This window comes from Danio rerio, chromosome 6 (genome assembly GCF_049306965.1).
Source record: "Danio rerio strain Tuebingen ecotype United States chromosome 6, GRCz12tu, whole genome shotgun sequence".
NCBI lineage: Eukaryota > Metazoa > Chordata > Actinopteri > Cypriniformes > Danionidae > Danio > Danio rerio.
The window spans coordinates 10,494,142-10,519,172 of NC_133181.1; the positions used below are offsets into that span (position 1 = coordinate 10,494,142).

General features: G+C 37.6%; 1 protein-coding gene across 1 annotated transcript; it reads right to left on the bottom strand.

The window, feature by feature from the left end:
- Positions 1 to 1,095: 1,095 nt before the first annotated feature.
- On the bottom strand, positions 1,096 to 14,933 carry cyp27c1 (cytochrome P450, family 27, subfamily C, polypeptide 1). The gene is made up of 9 exons (NM_001113337.3): positions 14,511 to 14,933; positions 11,760 to 11,950; positions 9,950 to 10,149; positions 8,022 to 8,231; positions 7,772 to 7,935; positions 5,209 to 5,372; positions 5,010 to 5,088; positions 2,214 to 2,417; positions 1,096 to 2,120 (listed from the first exon to the last, which is right to left on the bottom strand). The coding sequence occupies exons 1-9, from the start codon at positions 14,802 to 14,804 to the stop codon at positions 2,004 to 2,006; spliced, it is 1,623 nt and encodes a 540-aa protein (NP_001106808.2). The 5' UTR covers positions 14,805 to 14,933; the 3' UTR covers positions 1,096 to 2,003.
- Positions 14,934 to 25,031: the final 10,098 nt, after the last annotated feature.

Below are 25,031 nucleotides of genomic sequence, written 5' to 3' on the forward strand. Positions count from 1 at the left end.
ACCAGCAGAGCTGCAGCTCACTGGATATTTTCTCTTTTTTGGACCATTATCTGTAAACCCCAGAGATGGTTGTGCATGAAATTCCCAATAGATAACAGTTTCTGAAATACTCAGACCAACTCGTCTGACTCCAACCACCATGCCACATTCAAAGTCACTTAAATCCCCTTTCTTCCTAATTCTGTTGCTCGCTTTGAACAGCAGCAGATCATCTTGACTATGTCAACATGCCTAAATGCATTGAAGTGCTGCCATGTGATTGGCTGAAAAGAAATTAGCGGTCACATGCATTTGGACAGGTATACCTAATAAAGTGGCCAGTGAGTGTATAATCACACAGGGTCTTAATGTTTTGAGGGTTTTTTTGGCACCCAAAAGTGTTCTTGGAGCTTCGTGTGATTACAGTTGAACTATTGAAGTCACATGACAATGCTTTTGGCTCCTTTTCTAAACCATAAACATGGACCATTGCTGATGAGAGAGCTCTCGGTTTTCATCTAAAATATCCTAATCTGTGTTCTGAAGATAAACGAGGGTCATCAAGGGATTGAAGCCATATAAGGAAGAATAATTAATAACAGTATTTTGTGTGAACTAAATCTTTAAATATAGATAATTTTTCCCCATCATTTATTAGAAGGTCATCTCTATTGAATCAATGTCACACTTTAATGTAATTAATATGTAATGTAATGTAATGTAATGTAATGTAATGTAATGTAATGTGTGTATTATATAGTGCATTTATTGTGTATGGCCATATACCCAAAGCGCTTCACAATCATGAAGGGGATTTCTCCCCACCATTACCAGGATGCAGCATCCACTTGAATGATGTGACTACAGTCACAGGACAATGGCACCAGTGCGCCCATCACACACAAGCTATGGTTGGAGTGGAGAGACAGATTAGGGGATGATTAGGAGGCCATGATGGGTAAGGGCTGATGGAGGGAATTTGCCCAGGACACCCCTACTCTTTACAAGAAGTGCCATGGGATTTTTAATGACCACAGAGAGTCATGACCTTGGTTTAACATTTCTGATGATTTTCATTAGCATAAGTGTGTTCAAAGATAAACAGCACACAAGGAATAGTGTATGAAGTAATTTATTTTTTACAAAATTCATCAACTTACACATTTGTCACATATTTAACAGTTTCAAAATGTCACCCAGTGCATTGAGTGACTTCACAGCCCTCAAAAACAAAGCTAATTTTGTCCAAAAGGAGTATATTGTGATCATTTACCCTTATACACATTTTGCCTATAAGGCTAGTGCACTAAAAAGAGGCACGATTTTACATTTCGCTTTAAAGGTTTTACACTAAAGAGTTTAAATGGAAAAAGAACAAAAATCATCACTGTTTAATAACTACATCCACACTGAAATCAAGATTGATATTGTTTTGATTAGACGTGTTTTCTTTTCAAACTATTTACTTTAATATTAGTGTCCACAGGACAGGATATTAGCATGATCTTCTAAAGTAGCTTTGTAGTCGTAATAGGATTAACTCACTCATGTTTGCTTTAGGAATTTACTGCTTGTAAGCTAAAAGTCTTAACTGTATATAAGCGTACAATGTTAAATAAATAATGAGCTTAGAAGTGAAGCTAATTTAACAGTAAAATATCTATATACAAGGTCTCTTTGACCATATATCACACTCATTTTTAAGGCTGATTGAAATGAAAAGCTGCAAAAAAAGAGAAAATGACACTGATAGTTTGGTATAAATAAATTTGAACAAAATATCACATTTCTGACAGATTCGCTTATATAAATAGTGCCTACGCTAAACATTTGAAAAATATTTGGTCTTCTGATTGGTGATCAACAGTCAAACAAAAAGAAAAATCTAGGATCTGTCTTAGAGGCACATGACATAAAAATAAAAGCAATATTGTTCACTGAATAAACGCTGGAAGACGATATACACAATGACTCTTAAGAGTCTTTGGACCTTTTTTGCGCTTAACACAGATTAATCCAGCATATTATTTTCGGTCTGTAAATCTAAGGTTGATGGACGCTCCTGGACAGAGCAGGCCATGGGTCTTGGCGTGAACCTCTGTGGTCTGAGGAGAAACTTCAATGTGGAAGTTCTGCAGGAGCTGCATGAGAAGAACATCAGTACACCATTAAACAATGTAAGTGGATCTTGCTTTAATGTTGACATTTAAGATACTTGTGAAGAAACTACACACCTGTGTGAGAGCCAGATGCATCTCAAGCTCGGCTATTCTCCTTCCGATGCAGCTGCGGATTCCATAGCCGAATGGGATAGAGCCGAAGTTGTCAACGCGGTCGGAAGCATCCTTGCGGATCCAGCGATCAGGACGGAACTCTTCAGGGCGGGGGAAGTTCTCCTCATCCATAGAGGTGGAGTAATGACACAGAGCCAGCTGAGTCTGTGAACATAGGACGTTGTTGAGTTTTCCTGACGTGGCAAGAATTGTTTAAAGACATGTTAAAAGACTTAATTTAAAGAGAACCTATTATGCCCCTTTTTACAAAGATGTAAACTAAATTTCTGAGGTCCAAAAAACTTGACAAAATAATATTTTATAACTCTTTGAAACTACCCTTTTTAGACATCCATCCAAATTGCACTGTTTTGAGGATTCTTTAAACTCAATTGAGATTGAGCCTTCTTGTCAAAAGGGGGCAAGCTACAAATGCTATCATGATAGCAGCAGATTTAAAAAGTAGCTAATGCTATCTCTGTGCAGAACTGAAAATGTCAAAGGATTTAAACTGAATCTGTGGTCCTTGGTGATTTATATGCAAGTCAATGGTCACTCGCTTTTAGGAGTAAACATTAACATGTACAAACAAGTTCTTGGTGTATCATCAGAAGCGAAGTGGACTCATTTAAACATCTATGTACAGTAAGTGTTTATTTTTATTCATTCATTCATTCATTTTCTTGTCGGCTAAGTCCCTTTATTAATCCAGGGTCGCCACAGCGGAATGAACCGCCAACTTATCCAGCAAATTTTTACACAGCGGATGCCCTTATAGCCGAAAGCCATCTCTGGGAAACATCCACACACACACTCATACACTACGGACAATTTAGCCTACCCAATTCACCTGTACCGCATGTCTTTGGACTGTGGGGGAAACCGGAGCACCCGGAGGAAACCCACCCGAAGGCAGGGAGAACATGCAAACTCCACACAGAAACACACACTCCACAGAGGTTTGAACCAGCCACCCAGCAACCTTCTTGCTGTGAGGCGTCAGCACTACGTACTGCGCCACTGCCTCGCCCATGTGTTTATTTTGAACTCAACTCAATTCATGTTTATTTCTATAGCGCTTAGCAGCTTAACATGGAAGTTCTAGTGAATTAAAACTGCGTCAGTTCAGTTTTCACAGTTTAAGTTCAATTTAGTCCAGTTCAGTGTGGTTAAATTTCCCTGCTGAAAGTACAAACGCTAAAGAGCTAATCCACCAATGTGCAGCGCCACAAATCCCAAACCAAGCAAGCCAGTGGCGAGGAACAAACTTCGCCAATTGACGAAAGTGAAATAAAGAAAACCTCGAGAAACCAGGCTCAGTTGGGTAAGACCATTTCTTCTCTGGCCAAACTTCTTGTGCAGAGCTGCAGCCTAGGTGCTGGAGGTTATAATAATATTATTAATAATAATAGGTGGCTATTGACTTTCATTATACAAATCACCAAGAACAGATTTAGCTAAAAATGTTCTTTAATGTTCCAATGAAGAGCAAAAGGTCACCTACATCTTCAGTGGTGATTAAATTAAACATTTTGAATGAGCTATTCCTTTAAGGATCACAGATTACGCTGATATGGGCTGTTGTTAGATCGGAAATGGCTGCGGCCAGAAGTTAACGAGAATTATTTATATTATTTATTAAATTTTTTAAATTTATTAAAAGTGTTTTATTGACTTCTACCCCCACCTAAACCCTTCTGTCACAGTAACGTAAAAACAGTAGTTGTATCGAGTATTATTTATACTATCTATTAAATTACCCAATAAATTGTATTATTTAACGCCTGCCCACACCCCAACCCTAAACCCAACTGTCACAGTACTGTAAAAATAATAATTATTGTTATACAGTGTCATAAAAAAGCTGCTATATTAATGTGCATATATCACTTCCGGCCAGCCGTCTATCTGATCTAAACTTTACTCAGAACTGATATTAAAATATTAACTTTGCTTTATTATTTACAATCTATTGATCTATATATATGGTGTGGTTTAGAAGATTCCCCCCAAAATCAGTGATAAGGAAAGTGCTATATAAATGTTGGGAATAATAAGGAACAAGGTTTAACCGTTTCGTCAACTATGGTAATTAAGATGTAATTCTGTCTGCCTTTTAAAAAAAAAATCTGAAGTATTTCTACAAGAAATGAATAAACCACAATTAATTTTGTGATTCTCAAAGTTTCAAGAATGTATGTTCACCCGTAAAATGTATTGCTATTGAACTTTTTTTATTTGTTATTCTTTTAATAGTTATCAATACTTTCAAATTACATTTGAATTTGAATTAATTATTAGAAGTAATAAATAATAAATACATTTTACAGAAGCCTCCTAATGCAGTGAGATCGAAATGTAGGGGGAGTACAAGTCTTGTTTTTGAGACACAAAATATCTACGTATATCCAAGTAAAGGTAATTCATAAACCTAGAAGTGCAGAAAGATCAGGCAGGAAACAATGCTTCATTTTATGGGGCAAGTTTTGACCTGTTTAAGATGAATATATAAAAATAGACCATTTTGAGGGACGTTAAAGATAACAATGGTCCTAACATATTTCCTGTTTTACTTTTTCATTTTCATAGCTTCAAAGAATCTAAAAAGGTCCACATTTGAATGATGTTATAAAAGCTATTTTAAGTTATGGTTGAATTCCCTCTTATGAATCAGTTTGACAACAAGCAGGAAATGTTCATGGGCCAATGACATCACCACATTGAAATGGTCAGTTACATGATACATGCTGCTCTTACCCCTTTAGGAATAAGATAACCTCCAACGATCAGATCATCATGTGTAACACGTCCATTTCCAGGGAGAACAGGGAAAAGCCTGTGTGCAGTAGAGGGATGAAGTTAAATAATGTTTTGTTTTAAACAGTCACCCTGTATCTCAACCTAAATAACAATATTTAAGATGAATTTTATTTTCACAATGGTGGGCGGAGCTTACCTGAGTGTCTCTTTAACAAGCCCTCTAATAAGCGGCAGATAAGGAACATCTTCTCCAGTTGGGACTCGACCACCCAGCACTCGGTCCACTTCCTCAAAGATCTGCTGCTGTATTGTGGGATGCCTCGCCAGAAGGTATGTGCTCCACGACAGCGTAAAAGAGGTCTGTGAAGGAGCAGAGGGATCAAAATGTTGAGGAATTCTGAAGAAATTCTCTGTCTCTGTTAGAAGGTTGGAAAATATTCTTTTATTTCGAGATTCAAAGATCTCAATATACAAGTTGTTTAATGTACGATTTATGAAAATGCATGCATTCCACATGAGCTGCATTAAAGAGTTCACCATGAGATACACCATGAGAAAACACTAAGTGCCACTCTAAATGCAGATTCTTGGCTATTTTGACTGGTAATTAAGAAATCGAAGGATTTTTCAGGGTTTTTCAACGTTAGAGTCAGCAAGAAATCAAAATGTATTTTCTATGTTTCGAAATATATATAGTAAGACTGTTATAAATTGTATATAATTAAGTTATGCACCTAAATGTTTTGTAAAAATAATCTTTAATCAAACACCTTAATTTTCCCTCCCCCTCAAAATGACTTTTATGCAATTCTGGTCACATGGTCTGCCTTTAGGGCGGGGCTATCAGCTTGTGTCTTGTTTCTGCACTGCCTTTGCAGTAGGCAGACATCCTAAGTTGAGAATAGTCATTCCCGGTTGTGTTTGACGCGTTTTGCAGGAGGTTTCGGGAGTTCTGCCACATGAAACATTTCAATAGGTTGTGGGGGGGTGTGTGTGTGTGGGGGGGGGGGGGGGGGGTGACAAGGGTGAGGGGTGAGAAGGGTGCTCGACTTATTTAAGGACTGGGAGGGAGACGCCCGATGCATAGAGACTCCCCAAACTTCCGAGAGACTTGGGATGTCTGCTATTCCGGCATATGTATTTGAACCAAACTATTCTGGCATATGTCCCTTCTAGCCACAACCCAGTACACCCATACACTCTCGCATTCACACACAGTCATCCACTAAGGCCAATTTTGTTTACCCAATTCACTTATAGCGCATGTCTTGAACTGTAGGAACACGAAGAGAACATGTAAACAGGAGGGACAGTTGAGGCAGGAATGTGGGAAGCAGAGAGAGTAGAGAGAGAATGGAAGGATTGACCAAGGACCTCGAGTCAGGACTCAAACTTGGGTCACTGTGAGCACCACTGTGCAATATGTCGACGCACTTAACCACTGGGCTATTAGCGCCAACTATTGTCGATGTTTAACATATCAATTAAATGTAAGAATTTGACTAAATAATGTTGCATATGTGGATATCTGGTGGCACAGTGGGTAGCCCTGTCGCTTCACAGCAAGAAGGTCGCTGGTTCGAGCCTTGGCTGGCCCAGTTGGCAGTTTGCATGTTCTCCCCATGGTCGTGTGGATTTCCTTCGGGTGCTCCAGTTTCCCCCACAGTCCAAAGACTTGCGCTATAGGTGAGTTGGAAGGGCATCCATTGCGTAATAGCGTATGCTAGCTAATTAGCGGTTTATTCCGCTGTGGTGACCCCTGATTAATAAAGAGACCAAGCCGAAAAAGTCTAAAATCTAACTGTACATCCACCCTCAACTAAAAAAGATTACTTATGTCACAGCTATACTACATCTTTTATACAAGACTGTGATTACAAAACCACTGATTCACTCCCATGCTCTGATTTTCCCAAACTTGTCCTCCCCCCCAGTGCCGCTTTTGTTAACCGCCTTTCAGAGATCACCCAGTCAACATTATTCACTTTACCCCCCTTGTTAAGTGCCCTTTCTCTTCACCCCTTAATCCTGTAACGAAACACCTGCAATGCTTCCCTCCATTCATCATTAGTTTTTATCTCGGCTCAATCTGGGCCTAAGAGAGTTGCTGTCATGTGCGTTCAGCTCCAGCGATCACACTCTTTGTTTTTGGGTGACTAATTCCTAGAGCCTTAACCCAAAACAGGGACCTTGCCCGATCGAGGTGAAGGGAATTCAAGACAGACAGGCAGAGAGGGAACGATTACATGACCAGTTTTGGCTCACGCCTGCTAACGTGATCCTACGGCTGAATGAAAAGGAAAGATCAAAGAGAAGAGGATGCCAACAGACACATCAGCGAAACAGGAGAGCCTTGGTGGCTCTTGTTTATTGTGGGTGAGATGTATGGCTTGAGGTCAGCGTGGGGTCAGGTGAACACAGAGGTCCCCATGGAGACGTTGGACACCCGTTACGATCTGACCATTTGAAGGGAGTTCACGGGAGGAGAAAATGGCTCGTGAGACAAGGTCCTGATGTGAAAGTTCATTTATCATCGCCATTAGCACAAGCGTTTCCCCAGATGTCTCAATTAACAATGTGCCCCTGCTTCCTAAATCACTTCTGCTTGGAGATACTTCAATGGAAGTACGAGCAGCAGCGTATAAATTGACTAATTTGGCTGGCCAACAAAGCGAACTTGTGCCAAATTATGAGTCACGGATTACAAGTTGAGAAGCGATGACTTGTAATGCCCTTATTCCCAGCACCCCAGTCCTTACCGTGTCCACCCCAGCCAAGAGCATTTCTGTCATGTTTGCGTAGATCTCCTCTAGATTCATCTCTCTGGTGACCAGCATGTGAGTCAGCAACCCTCCTTTAATCTCTTCGCTCTTCTCCATCTGCTTTTTGATCTCGGAAAGCCTCTTGTCCACGTGGATTTGACCTAAAACAAACATTAAGCTTTTAATGAAACGGAAAAAAGCTACTTTGTCACAATGTCCCATCACACCACAGTCCTTCTGTTCTTACTGAATTTAAAGAGGCCGTCCCATGAGCTGCAGAATTCCTCCCAGGGTTTGGGAATGATGGGACGCAGCCATTTGGGAATGGCACCAGCGTACATGGTGGTCTTAAAGGAGCTGAACATGAGGTGTAATGCAGTAATGTACTCCTGACTCATCTTGGGAATTTCATTTTCCAAGCAGCCCAGGCGAGTCTCGTATAAAATAGTTGCAACACCTAAGAAAGAGTCAAATATGTTTTACTCATCATATTGCTTAACATTTATGTACTGACCATATTATATAGATATCCTAGTAATAAATGCAATTGCACACTGGATCGGCTCTATATGTTTATTTGAATTCTGAGTAGGTTGACTTCCAAAAATCAATCACTTCAAACAGCGTTAAGTCATTTAGTATGCAAATTACAAAGCTAATATTCGAAACATATCATCTGTGTATGAGATAAGAACACAAAAACTCAAACCGAATTGTTTTGAATGAACTATTGATGTAATTGTAGCTCTGCAGATTAAATTAAATCCTTGCTAGGCTGAATAAACTAATTCAGACCTCCGTGATAGTGCTGTTAGTTTGAACTACTTTTATGGCTGAAGTTGAAGATGTTTACATTCTGATAAACTTTGTGTCTTTGTCTTTAATCTAATGTGAATCAACATTGTGCTGACTGAATTGAGCTGATTAATGATAGTGAATAGGATTAGTTTCTTTGTTCATAAACAATGCAACACTGACACTGTTATTGATCAAAACTGAATCAACATTAAACTGAATTGAGCTGATTAATGACAGTAGCTGTTTCCATCCAAAAAATGCAAATTAACTTTATGTGCAAAACTGGATTATGGCATAAAAGATGTGCGAATAAAGCAGCGTTTCCATCCAACGAGTCAAAGTGACCAAAATCGTTACTTCCTGATTAACTGGTGACAAATATCAACCGTAAAAACAGAATGGCTTGCACCTCAGAAGGCAATCCTGACTTGCAGTGATCATGTGGTGGCGCTTTAAGACGTGAGATGCGGAGCACAGACACTCTTGATTTTGGAGGTCACTAATAATATAATAACAATAACACTAAATCGTTTGTGCAGTTTAGAATGACCAAAACAACATTTCAGATGTTCTACAGTGTGCTCAGCCTGCTGGTTTGTCCATTCACACACATTTTTATCGTCACATGATCTCTTATAACAAAATCACATGACCATTTTAATGCACATACTGGAATTTGTATGGAAAAGTGTTTCCAACGCAGTTGCGCATCTTTTCATATCATCCTTTCATACTCAGTTATCATTTTCACCCTTTCATACTCAGTTATGTGCATGTTTTTTATGCACATTATCTAAATGTATGCACATCTTGGCATTTCCATCAAGCAGTTTTCATGCGCATTTAAAAAATCCACTGTTATTGATCCAAACTGAATCAAGATTAAACTGAGTTGAGCTGATTAATGACAATTTTGTCATCTGCATAGCTGTTCTTTGTTAGCGTAAAGCTGCTTTAAAACTATATTTTATAAACTGCTATACAAATAAATAGTAAAAATGTTAAAAAAAACTAATTTAATGGATTTAAAACTCTAAAGTCATTTCTAAAGTCATTTCCATATGCCCATTACTGTCTCTGGATCATCTGCTTAACAGCTCGATTCAGACCTCCAAGGTAAGTGGGTGTAATTTCATTTATGCAGAGCACTCGCGTTTCTTTTTAAGAAAACTCCAGAAAGATCAGTGTGCTACTTGATTCTCACCTTAGTTAGAAAAAAAAAATCCCCACTATAGCGATAGAGGAAATCAAACCACTATGAAAGGAAACCCTTGACTGAAAGCCAAATCCTGTTCTTTCATCAAAGAATGAGTGTAAATCCTCACGGTAAATACCTTCAACTTGACTGTACCACACACACACTACCCTCAGGCTCACCTTCCATGGCATATTTGAAGAACAGATCATTAATGTTGAGGACAGTCTGGCTGTCATCCTGCTGGCTTCGCAGTGTCTTCACTCTCTTCACCAGGTCGGCCACCACGTCGTTAACGTCGGAAGAGAAAACTGCCACGTCTCGGGGACGCATAATCAGCTGACGCAGAACACTGCGCATTTTCAGCCACTCATCACCCTCGCTGAAGAGAGAAATCGATTGTTTATTAGAATAAGAGAAATCAGGTGCAACCTGGTATTAACATGCTCTTTTGTTGATCTTATCACTGCTGGATGAATAAATTCAGCTGTAAATGGAGTCTAGAATAGTTTGAGCTTGTTCAATTTTGACTACTTCCAGATGTAGCCAAAATACATTTGACCTAACTGCGTTCATAGCGAAAAAATGCTTGTTGTGTATAACAAACGACACAAAACAACGCCTACTCTCCACCAGTTTTACAAACAGTGATCTAATATTTTTTTCAAATGAAGAATTTTTGCTGTCTGAAGGGATTTGTTTACCAGTGTATACCAGTATGCCATTGTTGTAACAAATACTAATTAAAAATATTTAAATTACTGTAACTGAGTAGTTTTTTCAGGAATTGTAATTTACTAAGTATTTTAAAAAGTATACTTTTACTTGAAATAAATATTTTATTGCTGTAACAATACTTTTACTCCACTAATTTCCTTCAACTTGAATTTACTACTTTATTTTTTCTTGTCTATGGTGATTGGCTGAGTAAAATCTGCCTCGTGATTCTCAACCAATCAAAATGCGCCTAGAAAAATCACATCAGACAGACCCACATCAAGATTTCTTATAAAAATAGCAAACATACAGTGTGGAAGCATTAAACGTATCCAGGAAGGCGCAAAAATTGTTGTTCAAGATGACAACTGACTAAACGCAGTACAGAATATTACGTTTTCAAATACATGCACAAATTGCATGAATTCTATCAGTGCTGCATGAGCTTGGTTTGTGGCGCCACCTACTAGACACTCGTAGCTTATTTAGTCAGTGTTCAAAGTGCATAACCTGTAAATATATTGTCAAAGCTACCTTTTTTGATTCTTAGATTACACAGATTTTGCTTCGCAAGTAAACGCATTAGTCTTTCATATCATATTGACAGTGTTATACCAGCCTGATCTCATGAGGAAATGTAACTATTTTACGTTTTGTCAAATTAGTTCAAGGTGTATAACCTGTTAATATATTGTCAAAGATAAGTTTTTACTCCTTAGGTTACACAGATTTCGATTCGCAAGTAAACGTATGAGTATTTCACATCATATTCACAGTGTAATACCATCTTGATCTCATGACGAAACATAACTATTTTACGTTTTGTAAGTTTAGCTGTCATTGGGGGATAAGCAAATCATACTAAATTGTGTGAATGAAGTCGTATGAATTCATAAGAAATAGCCAAAATCAAAAAGTTACGAATCGCTGAGATATTATGTTGGTAATACTCACTACTTTTGAGTACTTTTTGGTCTACCTTTTACTCATACTTTAAGTATTTTTTACAACAGATACTTTTACTTCTTGCACTACATTTTTTTGCAAGTAATGGTACTTTTACTTCAGTAAGATTGTTTTAGTACTCTTTCCGCCATTGCAGAAATAGAAACTGGAACAAACAGAGGGTGGTCAAAATTGAACACAAGAGATTTTTTACCTATTTAATTTGCGCAATTAAATCGGTCCTTTCAAAAATCTTACCGATCACCATCTTTTCATCTGCAGTGGTTTGATTTTTTAAAAGTGACAGAAAGCAGATCTCTGTGTACTTACGCTGAGATGAGTCCCGTGGACCTTCCCCTCAAATCTCTGTACTCCTTCCAAGACTCCATGTTGCCTCTCTGAGGAGTTGCGCTTTCACTTCTGAGAACCTGCGCCACCATGTCTCTGTCAGCGATGGACACGACAAACTGAGGTCCAAATCGAGACTTGAAGATCTTCCCATACTTCTTAGCGTGCTCCATCTACAATAAGATTTGTATATCTGATTAACATGGATCCCAGAAAACTCTGAAACTTTTAAAGCTTAAAGGGTTAGGTCACTCAAAAATTTTAAATACGTTATTAATTACTCGCTCTCATGTCTTTACAAACATTTAAAATGAAATCTGAGAGCTTCCTCATCCACCAGCAAGGTTTCAGACTCCAGAAAGTCTAGAAAATTACCAAAAAACATCCTCAAAACAGATCATATGGTAGTTACGAGAATTGCTTTGTGTGCATATAAAACTTCCTCCTCAGTGTCAGTATAGGGTGCTCATTCACGTCTTTCGTTTAGTCTTGTCTCTGATGTATAGTTGAAGTCAGAATTATTAGCCCCCCTTTGAATTGTTTTTTCTTTTTCAAATATTTCCCAAATGATGTTTAAAAGAGCAAGGAAATTTTCACAGTATGTCTGATAATATTTTGTCTTTTAGAGAAAGTCTTATTTGTTTTTTTTCCGATTAGAATAAAATCAGTTTTTAATTTTTTAAACACCATTTTAAGGTCAACATTATTAGCCCCTTTAGGCTATTTTTTCCTGATAGTCTACAGAACAAACCACCATACAATAACTTGCCTAATTACCCTAACCTACGTAGTTAAGCCTTTAAATGTCACTCTAAGCTGTATAAAAGTGTCTTGAAAAATATCTAGTAAAATTTTATTTACTGTCATCATGACAAAGATAAAATAAATCGCTTATTAGAGATCAGTTATTAAAACTATTATGTTTAGAAATGTATTGAAAAAATCTTCTCTCCCTAAACAGAAAATGGGGGAAAAAAAAACAGGGGGTCTAATAATTCAGGGGGGCTAATAATTCTGACTTTAACTGTATATCTCAGATGCACTTGTGTATTGTTTCAAACAGAGAAAATTGTACAAAGGCATCAGTGCACATTGCAAACACGTGCCCTATACTGACACTGAGATGAAGGAACTGTTGAATAAAGTCATTATTTTTATGTGTGCACAAACTCATTCTCGGGGCTTGTAATATTCAGTTTAAACTACTAAAGGTGTATGATCTGTTTTGAGAATGTTTTTTGGTATTTTCCTTGACTTTCAATGAGTTGGGAACCTTGCCATCTAAGAGAGCTCTCGGATCTCATCTTAAATATCTTACTATTGTTCTGAAGATGGTCAATTCACATTTTTATTTTTGAGTGAACTAACACTTTAGATATAAATACATTTAACACTGACCTTGGGCTAATCTTAGAGTTGCATTCGGGTTCTAGCAGTCTTTAGTTTGTATCAGCTTACTGATGTAGTTTTTGTGCTTTTAATGCTTTGCTTTGCTTTATTGTAAATGTGTTACTGAAGTGAGGAAATAACATGACCATGGCGTCATGACCTGTATCACATCTGTTAGCTCCTCAATGGCAATATCTTTTTCTCCACAAAAGACCATCTGGCTATTAGTCAGTACGTGTGGGGAGACTTTCCCAGTACGGATGGCCCATTCGCAAATACTTGAAGCCGTTTGCAAATACAGCAAGCTTGGCCAACTTTATCCCTGCTCTCAAGTTGTCTGTACCATCCAACACAAAGACACCTCTGTGTCTCCTCAGCGAGAAAAAAACCCTGAGACATTTCTCATCTTTCTCACTGTCCTAAGACAACTCGCACAGCATAACTGATCCGTAATGTAGGCACATGTAAACAGATGCCAGTCATCATTGAGCCTTTTAGGATTAGTACTTGGCATTTTGGCAATGTTTCAGCGCATGAGTGGAAACTTGAAATACATTGGCCATGATGAATTGCAATGACAGGCTGTCAGACAGCTGTACATCTTTATGCACATTCTTGAGGGGTTTGGCAGTGGCACCTTAATGCAGGCTGTATAATTTGAATCTGATCCCACATGCAGACGAGCCTGAGATAAAATAAGGTTTAGCGAGCGTCCCTCATGGCGGGGTGGAGACTGAGCCCGACGGTTTATGCAACTCTAAAAGTAATTCAACACCTCACGTGTCCGCGCTGCACATTACGTAGCCGAAATTTGATTGAATCACAATCAAGTCAAATCCAAAATTATTTTTTAATTCAACATATCTGCCATGGAAATGTTATTACTGACCGTTTACAGTTAAACGAGATTAAATTAATACACTTTACAATAAAAGTTAATGTTATGCATTTATTTACTATTATAAACAATACTTTTATTATCGTATTTATCCGTTTTCGTTAACGTTATTTAATGAAAAAAACAACTAATGTTAATAAGCATGAATTTGCATTTTAAAATGCCCAATGTATATAATGACTAACATTATAGCCTAATCTATTAACAAATGCTGTACTAGGCTCTTAATTCTTAGTACGTTAACATTACCAAATGAAGCCTTAGAGTAAAGTGTGAATATAAAAACATATGGACTAGCACACAAGATTGCGTCTGGCTGTTTTCATTGAATGTGTATTGAAGGTGTAAACTGTGCGCTAGAAGAGTCATGCAAATGAAAACTCGCACTACATCGTTTTTAATCCCAACGCGTATTCGTGGCCCCATTTGACCGTCTCTCCACTCACCTGGATCTCGTGGATGCGGCTGAATCCATCCCGGTAGAAGAACTCCAGGAGGTTGGCGACAGTGCTGGGTCCGGGCATCTCCTTGAGGCTCTTGACTCTCGCCGCCTTCTGTACCTCCTCCGCCGGACTCACCGCGCTCTCCTCCTTCAGGTCCGCCTGGCTGTGCGCCGCGATCTCTAGAGAGCCGCTCGCCACCGACTTGTGGAGCCCGTGGGTCTGGATAAGAAGCTGCCTGCAGGACTCCTGCAGCAGATTCTTGCGGGCCATGTGTAGAATAGTACTTTGAAGAGCCATGTCAAAGACTGCGTAAATGCTCACCAAGCTGAATTGAGGAGCCGCTTGGAGATGTGAAGGTGTTCGCAGACTGGAGTGAATGCGCTTGTGGTTTGTGTGGTGCGCAGCGGTCTTTTAAAGGTCCCAGGGAGAGGTGCGGGATCAGCGAAGGGGATTGGACACTGGAGTTTTGGCACTGGGATGAACAAGCGGTCCTTACGCATCCCCCACGAGGCAGCGGACGTGCCCGTGAAAAGCCCAAGTGCAGGATTTCCTTTTGTTGCAAAATAAATTGTGGATTACTTCGATTGTGGCGGGCAGCCCTTGAGGTGACCTGCTTTAGTCGCAAATGTCTTTATTAAAACCCGAGTGAAATTAGTCAAAGACTCTTGACCAAAAGCAAATTAAAGAGAGTTTTAGCTGTCGGAATCTAAAAGTACATCAAATCATGTCAACAAACAAGCTCTGCATATTGATATTATAAGCTACTACACTTCTTTAGTTAAAAAAAATGCTTTTTATTTAGCATTAATAATTTTACGAAAAACAAACATTCCATTGAACTTAAAGGGATAGTTCACCCAAAAATGAAAAGCATTCACTCTTCATTCAGTTCAATCCCATTTACTGTTTTAGTTCTGTTGAACCCAAAAGAAGATATTTTGAAGAAAGCTGGACACCTGTAGCCATTAGTAGCCTATTTGTTTTTACTACTACACTGTAAAACCCAACAGTCAACTTTATCAACTCAAAATTGACTGAAAGTTAATTCTACTCATTTGAAAAGAGTTTTGAACTCAGTGTTGAAGGTAATGAGTTCATTAAATACCTCATTACTTCAACTTAAATGGAGTAAGTTCACAGTACTCATATAGATTCATTTTTAACTCAAATGGTTTGTAGCAATTGGTTTTCTCAAATGGTTTGAGTTGACTTAACTTATTGGGTTTACAGTACTCAGTTGGTTTGAGTTCTCTTAATTTATTGGGTTTTTCTGTGCTCAAATTGCTTCTTTTACTCAAATGGAGTAAGTTTAAAGTACTCATTTGGATTCATTTTTTAACTTAAATGATTTTTTTTTTTTGCAATTGGTTTCCTCAAATGGTTTGAGTTACTTTAACTTTTTGGGTTTTGCAATGGAAGTCAATGGTACAGGTTTTCAGCTTTAGTGCTCAACAGAATAAAGAAACTCATTAAGGTTTGTAAACATCTAAAGGCGAGTAAATAGTGAGCAAATTTCAATTTTTGGGTGAACTATCCCCTTAACATTGGAAAATGTTTTTATTTAAATAACTGTTCACTGAAAGGTTCTTTAGGGAACCAACATTGGTTCTTCTATAACATAAATCCAAAAACCTACGCTTGGAACCATAATTTTAAGAATAGTTTATATAGTGATCATAAAGCTAAGTAAAAATTTTTTTAACATTTATTAAATGTTTAATTTGGGCAGTACAGCGGCACAGTGGGTAGCGCTCTCGCCTCACAGCAAGAAGGTCGCTGGTTCAAGCATCAGCTGGGTCAGTTGGCATTTCTGTGTGAAGTTTGTACATTCTCCCCGTGTTCGTGTGGGTTTCCCTTCAGGTGCTCCACTTTCCCCTACAAGTCCAAAGACATGCGGTACAGGTGAATTCGGTAAGCTAAATTGTCCGTAGTGTATGTGTGTGAATTGAGGTGTATGAGTGTTTCCCAGTGATGGGTTGTAGCTGGAAGGGTATCCGCTGCGTAAAACATATGCTGGAAAGTTGGCGGTTCATTCTGCTGTGAGGACCCTAGATTAATAAAGGGAATAAGCCGAAAAGAAAATGAATGAATGAATGATAAATGTTTCATTTTTGTTTTAAACTTACAATTAAAGGCTCCAAAAATGACATATTTATTATATTATTATTACTATTTAGCAGTGATGCTTTAGGTAGAAGAACCATTTTTAGTTCCCCACAGAGCCTTTCAATGATCAGTCCTCAAAATAACAGATTTTTTAAGTATAAAGACTATAAAGAACCTTTTGTGAATGGAAAGGCCTTTTTGGATGTTAAACGTTCTTCATGGAACCATCAATAATCAACTGTTACTTTTATGAGTGTACTTAAGTCATGGTTATTGTAGTTAAATCATGGGTACCTAAACTTAAACTGGATTACAAACTATGTAATAGTGGCTTTTGTAGTAAAACTGTGGCTATACAAATGATAACCAATGCAGCACAATACTTTCAATAAAACCTCTGTTATTTTTTAGCAGTGATAATCAAAACATTAGTGACATAAAATGTCCTTATTGTGTAAAACTATAAATTTTCTACCGCTGACAACTTTTGCTACAATAAAAATGCTTAATCAGCTTAACCATTCCATTGCAATTGCTTTCTATTCTTTTCTTTAACAGCTGGATTACCTTAGAAGTTCATAGTCATTGCTGGTAATACTTTAATACTTTCTCCAACAAGTGGATGTGAAGAGGCCAGTTTTCCTCGGCTTCTGTGAACAGTGAAACCCCCTCATTGATAAGCAAAACGTAACTTCGAAGATAGGCCTATGTTGTCATTCTACACTCTCGCAAACTGTCACTGGGGTGGTACGTTTTCAAAAGGTACACATTTGTACTTAAAGGGTCCCAATTGGTACCTCAAAATGATATATTAGTACCTAAAAAATTCAAGAGGAACACTTTTGTACTTTTTAGGTACTAATATGTTCCCATAAGGTATAAATATGAACCTATTAGATACCAATTTGTACCTTTTGAAAAGGTACCACACCAGTAACAGCTCGCGTACCTTTATTTCAGAGAGTGTAGCAACAGATGGACATAGCAAACATTAAGAAAAAACTTTGAGGGAACACATCTTTTGCTCTCGCATTTCTCTTCTAAACCGTGTTTTGTTGTTTGTTTAGAAGAATCATAATCTGTTTAACAAGCTTCATGTTGTTGCTGGCATTAGTGCAAATGTGGGTTTTTCAGTCTCTGAGTTCACTTGAGTCCAGGAATTGTGTGTGGGATGAGGGCACCTGGGGTGAAAACCTTAATTTGACCCGATTGAGCATTTCTCAGCTCTACGCAGGATACTATTGACTACTTTCTAACAGGCTTGTTTTTTGGGAGTCCTGAAGCGAATGGGGCTCATCCCCCTGGAGCTGCTTTAGGATACAACTTGAGGATGTAACAAGAAAACAAAGAATATTCCCCCGAAATGCTCTTTCTCGTACCCAATCCTCAACCTCCTGCTCTTGTGTTTCCTCTAAAACCGTTACACAACCATGTATTGTTCGTTCCCTTTATTGCAACCTGCATAATCTAAATACCCTACTTCTTATTAAGAGTTCCCATCATACATGCTTAAAAAAATCAAGGTTCCTTCTTGGCATTGATTTCTTGAAGATGCTGTTTTGTTCTTGGGAAGTTCTTTAGGTTATTAAAATAGGTACAAACTGGTTCTTCAGTGCTAACTACTTTATTTTTAAGAGTGTACATTATATTCTTTTAGCGTGTTTTTGAAAAGCAGCTTAACGCAGCATGAAAAGATCTGTGGAGTCCTGCTGTATAATTGAAGCCTCTTCTATTTAGGCTTTTGTTTGGTTTTCTTTGAGATAAAAGAGAGCATCAGGCTGAAGAAGAGTGTGTTTATGCTAGATTTACATGCTAATAAGAATTATACAACAGCTTGTATGTGGTTTTGATTGGCTGAGAAGTTTTTTCTAGCCTTGAGATATTCTACCAAAAGTTTAAATCACTCTACCAAGCGTTGAGTCTCTAGGTGGAGGCTAAACTCAATAGAAATGTCCAAATACTAACTGCATTTGTGTCATTGATTAGTTAAGCTGTGAAAATGTGGTTGTAGCTTGATTCTGCTGAATAAAAAATGTAAAAAAAGAACAAAAGGGCCTCAAAATGGGAGGGATTTGGATCCTATTTTAATATCAGAAAATAAAAAAAGAGACTTATTGTCTTAATATCACCCCAATTTGCTTGTGGACACACTATACCTACACACAATTCTCTCCAAACAGCTTCCAAAAGATGATTTTCATCATAGGTGGCCTAAAAATATGTGGCAAAAGGATTTTTAAAACACTTCTTTCTTAATATTTACATGTCAAATTATTGTATAAGTCCAATATGCACTCATATTCTAAGATTCATAGATTACTCAGAGCACACACGACCTACAGTATACATGTGTGATACTGCAAACCCTTTCAGAGAAAAAACTTCTCTCATTGAAATCTCTCTTATCCTCCATATTACAAACGATTGCACATTTTTATCTACGCATGCAAACACGCCAAAGGAAAGCCCACTACTTAGTCATTCCACAGAATTCTCAAGACGGGCAGCTACTTAAAAGGGAAAAGCCACAGTTACAAAAGACTCCCTTTCTCCAAAACAATTGTTTTCTGAAAGACTGTTTTGCCTTTGTTTCCTCAATTTGGCAACATTCGGAGGTGCATGAGGCTTCTGACCACACTTAACAATAATCATATTAATCATTTGAATCCCCTGATCCCTCAATCCCTTTGTATTGTTTCATTATGTAGCTTGTATTGTTGGGTGCGCGTGCAAAGAGCAGAAAGTGGAGCTTTTTACCAATTTGGCACAAGATACAGGGATAATATTAAGAAATGTGGCGGATAATGAGGTGAAGCAGGTAAGGAAAATGAACCGATGACAATGTAACAAGGTGATGGAGCCAAACATGAGACCAAGAGAAGAGCACATGGCAAACAGCAACAAACAAAAGTCATGTGTTCACACACAAACAAGTCAAGAAAGCACATGGCAACTCTGAACTCCATCATCAGTCAAGCTGAATGAACAGACAAGTTGAGCTCAGAGAATCAACAGATCAAAACCTTTTACTTTAGTCTCAATATTATATTACACAAATAAACAAATAGATCATTTTAGACAACTTAAATGAACAGTTCACCCAAAATTGTTCATTCTGTCATCATAAAAGAAGATACTTAGAAAAATGTTGGAAACCTGTAACCATCGACTTTCATAGTACTTGTTTTTGTTTCTTGTTTTTCCCTACTCCCTGTGTTCGCGTGGGTTTCCTCTGGGTGCTCCGGTTTCCCCCACAGTCCAACTTGCAGTAGATGAATTGAATAAACTAAATTGGCTTTTGTGTATGAGTGTGTACGGATGTTTCCCATTACTGGGTTGCAGCTGGAAAGGCATCTGCTGTGTAAAACATATGCTGGATAAGTTGGCGGTTCATTTTGCGGTGGCAACCCCTGAATAACAAAGGAACTAAATGGAAGGAAAATAAATGAATGAAGTTCAGTGGATTGAGGTTTCCACCATTTTTTAAAATATCTTCTTTCGTGTACAACAGAAAATGAAAATCCATAAACCAATTATTTGGTGATTAAATGTTTATCTTGAGGTGAACTATCCCTTTATTGTCAATAATCTTGTGGTGAAATGTTATTTTTTAGTTATGTTTTTGATTTTCCAGATTATATTTAAATTAATGTCAAATTTTACAACCCCAAATCAGAAAAAGTTGGGAGCGTTTATGGAAAACACACAAAAAAAGAAAAAAGTGATTTCTGAATTTACTTTGACTTGTATTTTCACTGCAGACACTGCAAACAAACATAATTTAATATGTTCCTCATAAGTTCCTCACTGGCCTGTCTGCAGTCCTGACCTGTCTCCAATAGAGAATGTGCGGCACCTTTTGAAGCACAAAATGCTACAATGAAGACCCCATTCTGTTGCTCTCCTTAAGGCTTGTTTGCAGGAAGAATGGGACAAAATTACAGCTGAAACACTTCATCACTTGGTGTGTTCAGTCCCTAAATGTCTTTTACGGGTTTTGAAAAGCAACAGCAACATTACAAAATGGTAAATGCTGTACTGTTCAAAATATGTTGCAAGAACCAAAATTGTAATACGTGTTTATTTTGAAAAAGACTATAAAAATCATGATGAACACGTTAAGTAATGTTTGTTTTATTGCCTGCAAAAGTCTGAGTAAATCACTACTTACTTCATTTTATTTGCATTACTGCCCCAACTTTTTCTGATTTGGGGTTGTAAAATTAAATATTACAATAACAGCACAAGAAAGAGAGACTAAAGAGTGGAGGATAATATAGCAATATAGTGAAGTAACGAAATCTAGCTAATTAAAAAACAATAAGATGGCTAAACCAAGACATGAGACCAACAGAAGAGCACATGGCAAACACTAACAAGCAAAATCCATGTATTCACACACACACACACACACACACACACACACACACACACACACACACACACACACACACACACACACACACACACACACACACACACACACACACACACACACACACACACACACACACACACTCGCACGCACGCACAAACGCACAAACGAACAAAATTAAGCCAGGAACGCACATGGCAAATGAACCTAATCATCATGTGTTCAAACTGAAAGACCCGTCTGACTGGACTCGCAGAATTATGAAAAAATGCAAGCTTGATATTGCATTAACTAAAAACTCCACACAATTTTGACATGGACATAATTTTGAAGATAAATAATATATATTTTGAAGATATTTTGTCAAAATGTAGATGTATTTTTACTAATTTTGTCAAGATTTTATGTTTTAGGACTTTATATTTTACCTTAAAATGCTATTCTCAATCATCTTGTGTGACAGAATAAATTTACCTCATGTGAGATCATAAACTCTGTAATAATTCAATTAGGAATAATTTTCTCCAGGTTCATCGTTCAGACAGGATTGATGATAATTCATTGACGAGAGTGTTTTTGTTACACATGTATGGTAATACTTATATTGACTACAATTTATTATTCAACTAACGCTAAACATACTAACTATATAATATGTACATGTAAATAATGTCAAACAACAAGTACACCCTAAAGTGTGTGAAAACAATTCATTTGGAAAGACGCTTGATTTGAATCAATTGGAAAAAACATTTCCTCCTCCTTTTAAATAATGTGTTTCATTTCCTTAGTTTGGATAAAATTGGACTTCATTTAAATGGTTCCGGGTCCAAGGTCACAGTCATGTGGCATCCTTTCAGAAATGACTTCCAAAGCCAATCGTAATTGTAAGTGGACAAAATGATGCTGATGCTGTTGGGTTTTGCTTATATTCTACTGATGTTGTCTTCATTTTTATTCGTCTATGTTTTTATGTACACAATATTCAAGCACTATGTTTATATGTTTGTTGTGTTGTTAGTTATATTGATTAGTGAATGTATGTTTTTTGACTATTTAAATTAACAAAAAGGGGGGAAACATCACTATTGTTATTTTATGCATTGTTTATCTGCATAAAAAGTTTTTTTTTTCATAATTTCTTAAAAATAAACGTATAAAGCCATAATAGCTCCTAAACAGCTCATTTTTTAATGTAAAATTGATTTCGTATTTGCGAAGCAGTGGCGCAGTAGGTAGTGCTGTCGCCTCACAGCAAGAAGGTCGCTGAGTCGAACCTCCGCTCAGTTGGCAGTTCTGTGTGGAGTTTGCATGTTCTCCCTGCGTGGTTTACCCCACAGTCCAAAGACATGCGGTACAGGTGAATTGGGTAAGCTAAATTGTCTGTAGTGTATGATTGTGTGTGTCTATATGTGTGTGTGTCTGGGATGTTTCCCAGAGATGGGTTGCGGCTTGAAGGGCATCCGCTGCGTAAAAACGTGCTGGATAAGTTGGCGGTTCATACCGATGTGGCGACCCTGGATTAATAAAAGGACTAAGCCGACAAGAAAATGAATGAATTTGTATTTTCGTATTTTCATCAATCAAACAATACGATTCTTGTTCGCCGGATAACAAAGTGCTTAAAGATTAAATTATAGGATTATAAAATGGTTGCCTGCACAGCTACCAATTATGTGGCGATTACGCACTAAGAATGTAAATTAAACAAAAGATGAATGGCGAGATTTACAAACAGCTTGCAAGAGCGGAAACCCTCTTTGTGGGTACAACAAAACAACCATCAGCAATTAAAAGATCTGGAGGCAGTTAACCTTTACTGCATATGTGTTTCTAGGTGTTTCTTATTGAAATGCAACATGTGAAGATAGGAAGTAATCATGCAATGCTATTTACTAATGTTTGCATCATTACTTAAAGCCAAAATAAGCATACAACATACTGTACCTGTTTAGAGTCAGCGGTTTATTTAAAGGTGCTGTTTGTAAGTTTTTGACTGTTCTAAAGCAGGGGTTCCCAAACTTTTCAGGCCGCGACCCCCAAAATGTCAATGCCAGTGACTCGCGACCCCCTATATCCTCTGAGGTGGTTATAAATACAGAAACCTTGCATGCAATGGCGCACACACACCAATGGACCCAAGTCTATTCTTCTTTTAATTTTTTTAATGTATGAGAGCGGAAATGGGCCACAAAGTTTAACCGGGTGTTATGAAATCTGCTACATCTGATGCTATTGCTGTGTCATTAATACAATGTAATTACCCCAGGGACTGCAATCCAATAGAAGTAGTAACTATAAGCTACTATAGTAACCATATATGGTATATACGACTATTTTTTCTCTTCAGAAGGTTATGGATAAAATATGGTAATTCTTATGGTTTAATAAAAATAAATAGATTTTTGGAAACCACCAGGCGACCCCCCTTCATTGTCCCGCGACCCCTCGGGGGGTCCCGACCCCCACTTTGAGAACCATTGTTCTAAAGCATAAAAATAGCATAATATGTTTGTAGATATTTAGGAAACATGCTAAGTGAACATTCTTGTTTATCTGAAAAACAATGCTGAAGTCAGATATTCTGCTTTGAAAACGTGAGTTACATGCCGGAAAGGCTGTCTTTGTTTTGGTCACTTTAACGCACCCACTGCCAGTTCATTCAATTATATTTTAGCATTCGGGTTGCCTTGTTGGAAATATTTTATTCATTCAGTCATGAAAGCTCTCAAAGTAAACGTCGGGGACCTAAATGTGACCTCCGGTGGACAGTAACAGCCTCGGAAATGAGACACAGATTTAGAGTTCCACATGAGGTTAATATTTAGCAAATAATATTACGAAATTTAGCAAATAAGTATTACGAACATAAACATTAGGCGAGCCGGTTACATTGTAACCCCCTGTCCTAACAACACACTACATGACAAAGTTTGCAGTGTTAAGCAATTTGGCTGTGTGCATAAGACGAAACATGACAGAAACTTTAATAAAGCCTTTTAGAAGGACAGAATAGTGCACTCGCTGCACTCCAGTAAAATGGTAAGGTACAGGCCCGGCCCTAACCAATTTGGTGCCCTAGGCAAGATTTCAGGTGGCGCCCTGTCACATCGCACTGCTAGTGTATAGTCATAAGAAACTAAATCGCTTTTTTATTGACTACTACAAGCTGGGAAAACGTCAGATAAATATGCCAATGCAATTAACGTTATTGCTGAATTGATCTAACATTTACACATTTGCTTGAGGAAGGAATGATGGGGTAGTTACATTACTATTACTATTTTCCATAACATCTATGCCCTTCCATAACATTAGCTGACGTTAAAACTAACAGATAGCACTATAGATATTTATTGATTAGCAATGTTATGCCATATCTGTCAATGTTGGGATGAAAAAATATGGAAAAACAAATAGCTTCAAATGATAGAATACATTGCAAACAATAGAAAATATTGACAATAAAATAAAAGGTTTAACCTATTAAAAACAATGGCTAATACAGAAATTAAATAAAGCTATACAATCTATTTAACTTTTAATTGTATTTGCATGTTGATTAAAGTTACTATAGTTATTTAGTGAAGAGCAGCTAGTGAATCTCTCATGGTGTTTTGTTTGATAACAGAGGAGTTAATGTAAGAATGCACAGATCTAAATGAATGAACGAATGAAGCATTAGACTACTGTTTGTGCTCATTTAAGAGAAAATTAGTTGTGTTTAAAATAAAACACGCAGGATAGAGCAAAAAAAAAAAAACACGAAAAAAAAAGAAGCACTTTTCCGACGGTCCCTTACTGAGAGCTCTGCTTTGCGCGAGCTCTCCTGGCTAAACGGAGCAGTGGTCGTAATGTCGAGCGAAAAAAAAAAGAAAAAGACAGCTGTGAAACATAACCAGCTTTGTCTTTTTGTAGGAAACAAACTTTAGATCTTTTTAGGCTAAGAGGTTTTTGAGTTATTGCCATCTATCACTGAATGTGTGTCAAGAATGTCAAAAACAAAACCAACTTAACCGTGCTCATTTCTGGCGCCCCCTGGA